Below are 10,154 nucleotides of genomic sequence, written 5' to 3'. Positions count from 1 at the left end.
ACACTGACTTCACGGAGCAAGACAAATTCTTGTGTCTTTAACTACCCTGCTATGTGCTCTGAACTAGGGAATGGTGGGGTAAAATAACTGTTGATGGTGTTTGATGTTGAAGCTGAAAAGGCAGCTGTGAAATATACTAACCCCTCAATGGTATAGAAATTAAATAGACATGTTTTTGTTTCTGTAACATGGAAACAGTTTTGGGGTCAGGCCATACTGTACATACATAAACCTGTTACTGCAAATTCATTAACCTGAACAAAATTACATTGGTGTGACAGCATCAATCGTCCCATGGTATTACTATGATAACAATTTGCATGTGTTTTTTTTTTTCTAGCATTGTGTGGAATACTGCTGCATAATCTTTTTAAATTAAACTAAACATGATGAAACAGGAAAATTTATGACATTATGATATAAAATCTCCGAACATATGGCCATGCATGTAGAAACGTGAGTGCTTTGTGTCCATTGGCAGAAAGTAAAAATGCACAGAAATGCATTTGGGAAAAAAAAAAAATGTAATACAGTAGTCTTGCAATAAATACACATACTATGGTTATACATGTACACACAGTAACAAAAGAACATGGGTTGGAAAAATGGCTCTTCCAATCCAGGTCCCAATTAAGTAATTACTTTTTTTTATTTTACCTGCGACCTGGAATGAAATGACCATGCAGGACCAAAATTGGACCCCCCTGCAACAGAAGGTAAATCTCTAATTGAAGAGAATAATCATGACTCTTAGGACTGTTGTAGTGATTTTATAAATGGAATTGGAAACCTATTGAAAGCCATCTATAGGTATAGGTTTAAAAAGGTTGAGCAGGTTAAATTTTTGATCACTCAGGAATGAGCTTACTCAACGGCCTCAAACTAGCTTATAGCATAGCTAAGAAGCTTCTTTACGGGATCTTAGAAAGGGTAGGAATGGACATGCTCTTAATTTATTTTCAGTTTGCAATTCAGTACATTAAGATTATATATAACCTCTACACCCCATTTGTGATTCAATGTATGTCATAAATGTAAATATGCTTTAGTACAAAAGACGTGCTTCTTAGTCTTATGGTAACTGACAATTACTTTGTGTTATACAAGACAGACTTATAGGGTCAGCAACCTGAATAAAAGAAACAAAACTAGAGAGAAGCCCATGGATCAGGAATAGTTCAATAAATAAGTAAATGTCTCAACAAATTACATATTATTTTAAATAGCTCTTAGTACAGTCGTCTCTCAAATATTGAGAATGCTTGAGCAGTTTAAACTTTTGTTTTAGGCTTGGATAAAAGGCAGGTCCCAGTCCTCTTAATGATTTTTTGCCCCACGTAACAATCCTGGAAAGTAGGATATCACCACTGTGAAGTATGTTCTATAGAGCTAAAGATGCACTTTGGTTTATGATGTATTATTTCTCTAAATCTGTGTCTTCACTGTCCCCGACACATTTCTCAATTCGAGCAGATTGCCCTCAGTGTCTTCCGGAATGGTTTGACATACAGATGTCATTGCCTGCTGTGTAACATTCATAAGAACCTCCAAGCAAGCTGTGATTAGCCAGCTAGTATACCACTAACTCAGTGGCGTGAGTGTTCAATTAATCAGATTTAATGACTGTATAGCTCATGTTTTTAACACGTTAAAATGTTTTTGGTTAAAAAGTTTATTTTGTTTTTACACAGATTGTGGATGAATCGTAATTTACAAGGTATATAATATAATAATATAATTTCGTGTGTGTGTGTGTGTGTGTGTGTGTGTATGTGTGTATATATATATATATATATTTGCTAAAATGGCTTGTGCAGTAGTTATGATAGTATAGTGTTAATCTGTATAATTTAACAGAGATGTACAAATGCTGCTAGCAATGATGCATACTGATTTGTGGGGCAGAAATAGGGGTCTGTTTGTGATGAGGTCTGGTAATGGATGATAACACACACGGGTACAAATTTGTCGCTCAATAAAGGTTGCTGAAAATGTGCTTTCCCTCCGCCTTTGATTTGCTTCAACAGCAAGCAACAGTTAAACTGTGTACATTTTTTGACGTTAGGTTTTTACAGGAATGCTTCTTCACTGTGCATTATACCTAAGACATACAGATCAAAGCGGGTGTTGTATTCTTTGGCAAAACTATTGCGAAGAAGGTGCATTAGGATGTGTCGATATTCAAAAAGACAGGCTACATGTTTTTATTTGCATTTCACGAACCTTTTACGAACACGTCCGTGTGACTAATTACAGCAACGTGTTAAATAACTTTAAACATGTTTCTTCGTGCGTCATGCTTCACTTCGTGATTGCTGTGTCTGCTGTGGTATCAGTATTCTAACACCGTTGAGATTTATTTCAGTTTCACTCAAATATACCAAGTACGACGAAATATGCATTAGAAACCACTTATTGTTCCCAGTGAACATTGCACACTAAACTGTTATTGAAGCAGGATCGATGTTCTATCTCGGTCACCTATAGATTTACAACCATTAGTCAATAAGATTGCGTGTGTTCACCAGCTCCTCCTTTACTTTGGAGAGGCGGGTTACTAGCAACCAAACGCACTCTTCGGGGAGCGAATGACGCAATTATATGAGGCAACCAATCCTTGTGCACTGGTACTAATCCGCTATAGGCAGCGAAGCTATCTCTTCATAACCACAACCGAAGAAGCACAGAGGTAATATTGCTTAGGTGTTTTACACACCCATTACAAACTTCACAATTGTTGTTGCTTTTATTATCAGAATTGAGTAAAAACTATTATATTTGCATCTCTCTTAATACCACTGCAGAGATGGTTATATTAATGTACTACCATGTATTGTTCTGCAAAGGCATTTTTTGGTAATTTGTTTCAAGTTTAATGTTTTGCGTAAATTCTATTGTTGGAGCCCTGGAAATATTTAATAGCAACGTGTGTTTTCCTTTTTTTCCTCTCATGTTACAGATTACAACGATCACAACTTAATTTGGGCATTTAACATTTTATTAGTGTGTATCAATGTATTAGAGCTATACAAGCTTTTCCAAACTGAAATATCTACTTGCAATCCTGTTTGCCGGTATGCTTGTGTTTCTTGCCGGGTTGCTGTGCTTTTTTGCGCTTGGGAGAGGGTATGTGGCACATGGACAGGATGCCAAGGGTACTCGCTTTGTGTGCACCTCCATCCCCATTGGCGCTGATCCCAGCTGCCCTCTGCCACCCATACCCATGCAAAGCACAAGCCCTCAAGAGGACGACCTTAGGAACACCGTGATGCAGCTCCGGGAGACAATATTGCAACAGAAAGAGACCATCGTGAACCAAAGGGACACTATCAAGGAGCTTACAGGTAAACTGACCCGGTGTGAGTCCGCCTCCGAGAGCACCACGTTGGATGCCAAGCACAACCAAGGGTCCTGGAGAAAGGACTTCAGTAAAACCAATGGCAAAGACACCATGGGAGATCTTCCAAGGGACCCGATTGAGACCATAGATCATCTCAGTCGGACAATGCAGTCATTAAAGGACAGGCTGGAGAACCTAGAGGTAAGAAAACATGTAAGAAAATACAGATATCAGCTGATATGGTGTTGATCTGCTGGTGTAAAACTGCAAGCAATACAGCAAATGTTGTATTTTTACACGTGCGCGTAAAAGGCTTTACAGATTACGGGTCGCCGCTAAATCAAGAGCATAGAATACTAGAACAGCTGGAAACACAGGGCTCATTTCTCTTCATCTGCGTTAGCAGGGGACCCTGTCTATGGCATTGAAACCAGTTGTGCTTTTGCTAAACCGATTTTACCGTAAAACTTGATGCTCCAAGTATTTTTGGTGTAGTGAGTTGCGCTGGGCGCTGTCTACGGTGCTGAAACTAATTGTATTTTGTAAACCCGATTTTACTGTAGAACTAGATGTCCTGTTTGAAAAGCCGCTGTTATTATAGTGCCGTTGTTGTGGATCACAAACAGTGCTTCAACCAACTGTAATACAAAAAAAATAAACAAAAAAATAATAAAAATTCAAGTGTTATGAAGTGAATTTAAACTACGTACCTGTACCCAGTGCTTTCCCATAGAAGATAGCGATTGCATTTTCCATAGCGTGTCTATGGAACTGATGTTGGACAAACTGAAAATAGTAACACAATTATCCATTGTACGAGGCTTTGGTTCCATAAACATGTTCCTTTCCAGCCAAAGTACTTTGAGCAGCTTTACTAATCTCTAACACGGGATTTACCGTTAGCAAAACCATTCAGCATTAGATTTAAGTGCAAACTAAATCTTTAAACTAGAGTATAAGCTGCCTGTGACATATACCTGTACGCAAATATAAAAACAAGCCTGATTTATTTTATTTGTTTATTTTTATTATTGAACTGACCAAAGTGAAGCACGAAATTAACAGCTGGAGTGGATAGATACAATTCATGACCCTTACAGGAACATTAGTTCTAAGTGTCAGTAGTCCGTTGTTCACGTGCTTGGATTATCATTGTTATTTTCTGTTCTTGAAATGCAACACGTGTTAACCCAACAACTAAACTTGTTGACACTGCAATCATAGTCTATGAAATAATATCACTACATGCTTGCTGAATTACTGAATGTAAACTGTACACAATACAGTGCTGTGACAAGTGTTTCATTAATTTAACTCTTTGTTATCAGAATTAATAGAATTGAAGAGGAGAATTGAAATTGAGGTGGCTCTTCCTCAATACTTGTCCCTATTATGCAGATCTTAATAATAACGCTCTGCAGAGCTCTTGTGTTAGGGCAGTGCATTAGTACTGTGGGTTTCTCCATGAGGAAAGAATTAAATGAAGTAGTTTGGGATATACACCTGCCATATGAAGAATATACTTTTGTATAAAAGGGTGATATCACAGAATCCTAGGTAATTTATATCACTCTATTCTGAAACATGTAAAATCTTCCTGTTGATTTTTTTTGTCACAACAGCCGTGTGTGGTTAAAACATTCTCAATGGCAGTAGTTTGAAAAAGTACATCGCTAATAGCTACTCCTCCCAGTATATAGAATAACTTACATAAATGCAGTGCAAAGTTTGATCTTGCTTGAACAAGTCGTCTTGTACGTGTTATTGCTGACCATTTATTTGAAAGATGGAAACGATGCCTACAAATGAATGCCTCCTTCTGCCATATCCCTGTTGACCTGGGGTTTGCACCCTCTGGAATAATCTTAGTCTGTTTATCCTTTTACAAAGAGATATGATCAACTTGAATTACATTTTTATTTTGGCTCTAATCAAAATGAAAAAAAGAAGACAGAATTCTTTAGTCTGAACTGGCTCTTGCATTTAAATAAATTGGAAGTGCAAAGATTCAGATGACTGTCTTTCCCTGGATCCCTTTAATAACACATTTCAATCACTAAAAGTCTGATCCTAAAAACTGAAATATGTTATGCATTTTGAAATAAAGACATCTAATGTTAAAATATGACAATATAAAGACTGACAATGGTGTTCATTCCAATGAAAAGGCTCTTCAGTGCAATGTATATAGACAGCTTTTTAAGTCATACTTTTGTTTCTTCTTCATTTTCCAGCAACAACAGATGCGAGCCAATATGTCTGGAGTAGCTTTTCCCAATGAGCTTCGTGACCTTCTACAGAGAAGACTTGGAGACTTGGAAAATCAGCTTTTGAACAAAGTGTCTGAACTTGAGGATGAGAAATCCATATTGTACAATGAGACCGCAGCACATCGCCACAGGACAGACACTGCCCTGAATACACTGCTGGAACGAATTCATGAATTAGAAAAAGGTATTTGGAGTGAGCTGTAGAAGCAGCATAGAGCAGTGGAATATGACATTTACCCATCCTCAGCACAAGCACTGCATTCATAGTGAACATCAAGAGAACATGCAGAAGAAAATATAGTTTTTTTTTAATAAACACATGATATAAATCATCAGTTAAGAAGACTATTAAAGCAGACAGCATGGACCATTTATAAACATATTATCAGCATGAGGAAGCTACAGTTTATTAGGTTTATTAGGTTTATGAGTTACGTGCCTGGATAATTATATTTATTTATATATATATATATATATATATATATATATATATATATATATATATATATATATATATATATATTGCTATATATATATATATATACTGTTTAAATGCTTTCATTAATTTTTGTTTTAAAATTATTTTCAAAAAAAGTTGAAAAGAACACATTAGAAGAACAAAACGTTATACAATCTTACATCTCAGCACACAGCAATGCAATGTAATACATGATTTTCTCATCACGTTTGCAGGTAACAGTGGATTTAAGTCTCCTGAGGATTTCAAGGTGTCCCTGCCCCTGCGCACAAACTATCTTTATGGGCGGATCAAGAAGTCCCTCCCTGAGATGTATGCATTCACCGTCTGCATGTGGCTGAAGTCCAGCACCACTCGTGGGATTGGGGCCCCGTTCTCCTATGGGGTTCCGGGGCAAGCCAATGAAATTGTGTTGATTGAGTGGGGGGATAACCCGATAGAGCTGCTTATTAATGACAAGGTATGCGTGCCACTGCGGCTGTGTGGGAACAGCCTCAACCATTTAATCAGACCATACCTATTAGATTGCTCTTTAAATTAACTCTGAATACACCAATACATGGAGCATGGCAGAATAAAAATATGCATGTCAGTATTGTGTCCAGTAAACCATTGTCGATAGTTATTAGTGCTGGACTGTTTTTCTCACAGTGGTTACCTTGCTCTTTATCTTTGATTCTTTCCAAATTAATATCTGTATATACATTAGTGCCACCTGCTGTCTTATCTACTTATATCACACCATTTATCTTACATATAAGGGATGGGGAAAAAAACATTTTTTGCAACTGTCAATATCAATACCTAGCCGAATAGAAAATGTTTATAACTACCTGGTGCTGCTAATACAGTATTTATGCTTGTTTTATTTCATGTTGGATCTATAGTGTAAGAAGCAAGGACTGTGCTTTCAACATTCGTGTTCTGAATTCCAATGAATTGTTTTCATTTTGTGTCTGTGTCTTTGGATAGAGATAGTTGCTAAGAGTGTTTTTTTTTTTTGTCTGTGGTTTAGCATTATTTATTCATGCTAAATTGAAAAAGATATGCACCATCCATTTAGCCAGAAGCAAGTACTAGGGAGCAGCTAGATTCAAAAGCCTTGCATTGTCTGCTTTAATCCAGATTTGATAGATGGATATGTGACTTGATTTCACATTTATAAAGCAAGACTGGCAGGCAATGCGCTTGCCTAAAACGAATATAATGAATACACTGAAAAGCACTGGCGTTGTCGGCTCCCACGTGAGCCACGTCAGAATTGCAAGAGAGAGACTCTGCACTCTGTGGCATTACACTATTATATTAAAGATTTCAAAAGATTATATAACAAAGAAAAATAGCTGCTTGTAAAAAATCTGTACATGTTACTAATTTTTAGTATAGGGGCAATGAATGCATAAAATCTAAATGCATTATGCATGACGTATTAAGCTTATATAAAGTGTCAATTAAGTATATGCAAACAACCTTTTTCCTATTCCCCATGATAGTAGGATTCTAGCAGTAACCTGTTTGAGCTGGATGTGGTGGTTAGTGTGTATTCTGTTAACTCTCACTTGTATCATTTTTATTACAGGTTGCTCAGCTCCCTCTGTCAGTCAGTGATGGGAGGTGGCATCACATCTGTATCACTTGGACAACCAGGGATGGCTTTTGGGAAGCGTACCAGGATGGAGAGAAACTTGGCTCAGGGGAGAATCTGGCCCCCTGGCACCCAATTAAACCTGGAGGAGTTATTATCCTGGGTCAGGAGCAGGTGAGCAAATAGAGAGCAAACATGTTTTCCCTGGGTGGAGCCCAGCTTTAGTAAGCCATAGAGAGAATGTCTTGTCACGCAACATAGATCCTTCCTGCCTAAGCGCTTGCTGTCTTTAAAAACGTGATGAATTATTCAAATGTGATGGAGTTCTCTGTACTGCCTCTATGCTGCATGGGCACAGAGGATATGCAATGGCATGAATAAACAGTATCCAGATTAAAGTAAGCTAAAAAGTTCACACAACATGAAGTCTATTGCAAGCATCATAGACTCTCCTCAGTAAAAAGAAAAAAAAAGGTTTCCTATTTTTCAACTGCTGTGAAAATACTGTATACTCAGAGCAGAAAAGCTAACTTATATATTAACTGCACTTATACAGCATAATTAGCATTTAGGCCCTGTATGGAATAGAACCAATAGAGCCAAACTTTTTGTAAGTGTGTAACTCGATATTTAAATTAGTTTCTGTCATTTTCTGAAATATATTGGCCAGTCGTCATTGTAGTAGATGCCAGAGTGGATGCAATGTATCCTTTCCCTCCCCACAGGACACTGTTGGAGGGAGGTTTGATGCCACTCAAGCCTTTGTTGGTGAGATGACTCAGTTTAATATCTGGGACCGGGTCCTGAAAGCCCAGGACGTCATGAGCATGGCAAACTGCTCCTCCAACATGCCCGGCAACGTCATCCCCTGGGTCGACAACAATGTAGATGTGTTCGGAGGAGCGACAAAGTGGGCCTTGGAAATGTGCGAGGATAGACTGTATGACTCCTAACCGCTGGCGGGACTCACCAGGCCCTTCTTTTCCAGGCGACCATCTCCCTCGAAGTCTGCCCTGCATGGGGATAAAATTTTAGGGATTATAAACGGGTGGTGATATATACATTAAGGGTTGTTCATACTTCAGTTGAGAAAAATTAAATTCTAACCAGCAGTCTCTCTTTGATAGCTAGATAGTGACACAACTAAAGAGACTTTGCACTCAGCGACGTTCGCACAAATGGATTATGAACCTTCCCATAAGATGAGGGGTGGAATGTAACTGCACTTACACAGGTACCCAGATCTGCATTCTATCCACCATTCATTTGTACCTATTTATTTCAGTGGAGTTGGTGTATATATTTATGGAACCTCTAGCTGGAGAGTAATAAGACTATACACCATCGCCATCTTCTGGACATTCAACACACTACAGCATATACTGGCTGTATTCAATAAATCATATCTCAACATGCAAAGCAATTTGGGTACTTTTGTAAACTAGTGAAGAGCTATTATGTGGAGGGGGATTTAATTTACTTGGGAAGCATAGCTCAGGTTCACACTTGGGCTGGCTTTTAGTGAATAATAAGACATTAGAAAAGGAATTCACCTGGGGAAAACCTTATACTAACATTTCCAAAATCCCAAATGAATAAATTGTGTCCTTTCTTTTCTGGCAAATCTTTTGGCTTTCTGTTCAAACTTCACAAATGTTTTTTTTTTTTTTTAGAAAAAAAAACAAAAAAGAAAGAAAAAAGACTAATGTATATGTATATTCTACTGAACTGTGTCTTGAGCTCATTTGGTTTCAAATGGAATATCTGTTTTTAAATAGCAATTCAAGAGACAATGCTTCTCATTCCTTTCTGAATGGCCTTTCTCCAGCACTGAGTGCCAAAGTGTGATTTCAAGGTTTGTGAAAAAGTAAACACCTCCTGTTTTGCCAATGAAAGTATAGTCTGTCAATTACAAATATTCATTCTGCTTTTGATTTCCTAAATGAATATGTGTTTGCTTTTTGTAATTGTGCAGTAAGTTGGTATTATGAGATTTAACTTAGCTTTAGCTGGTTAAAGTTTTTTAGCTGCTAAGATTACCCCTATTAAGGCTTTGCTTACTTTTGCTTTCATTTTTAATCATCTTTGTATAAAAAGAATATAGAAACAACAATACAGAAGAGTATGGAAGCCTGCATTTATAGATTGGCATGTGAGAAGAGCCTAAATAGTTATAGACGTTATTTTTTACATTTGATTCCAATGTTTCTTTTGTTTTTTACTTACTGTATATTGTATATTGTAATTGCGCTATTATGTTTAAAGAGGAATTTTAAACCCAATCTTCAAGAAAGGCATGTTCTAACAGACTAAATGTAGCTCACACACACCCTTACTTACAGTATAGAATTACAACTGGATTATTACAAAGACAACCTGTACAATTTAATTAAAGCATATGTGATGATAATATAACTGACATATATATATATATATAATATATATTATAGATATATAAGTATATATATATATATATATATA

General features: G+C 37.1%; 1 protein-coding gene across 1 annotated transcript; it reads left to right on the top strand.

Annotated features, from left to right (window-relative positions):
- Positions 1–2,605: 2,605 nt before the first annotated feature.
- Positions 2,606–9,944, top strand: LOC121330656 (neuronal pentraxin-2-like). Its single transcript, XM_041277341.1, has 6 exons — positions 2,606–2,689; positions 2,960–3,541; positions 5,575–5,794; positions 6,304–6,548; positions 7,668–7,847; positions 8,399–9,944. The coding sequence occupies exons 2-6, from the start codon at positions 3,077–3,079 to the stop codon at positions 8,624–8,626; spliced, it is 1,338 nt and encodes a 445-aa protein (XP_041133275.1). The 5' UTR covers positions 2,606–2,689; positions 2,960–3,076; the 3' UTR covers positions 8,627–9,944.
- Positions 9,945–10,154: the final 210 nt, after the last annotated feature.

Source organism: Polyodon spathula, chromosome 18 (assembly GCF_017654505.1).
Source record: "Polyodon spathula isolate WHYD16114869_AA chromosome 18, ASM1765450v1, whole genome shotgun sequence".
Classification (NCBI taxonomy): domain Eukaryota; kingdom Metazoa; phylum Chordata; class Actinopteri; order Acipenseriformes; family Polyodontidae; genus Polyodon; species Polyodon spathula.
The sequence above is the reverse complement of the archived record's forward strand: the minus strand, read 5'-3'. Positions and strand labels throughout refer to the sequence as shown.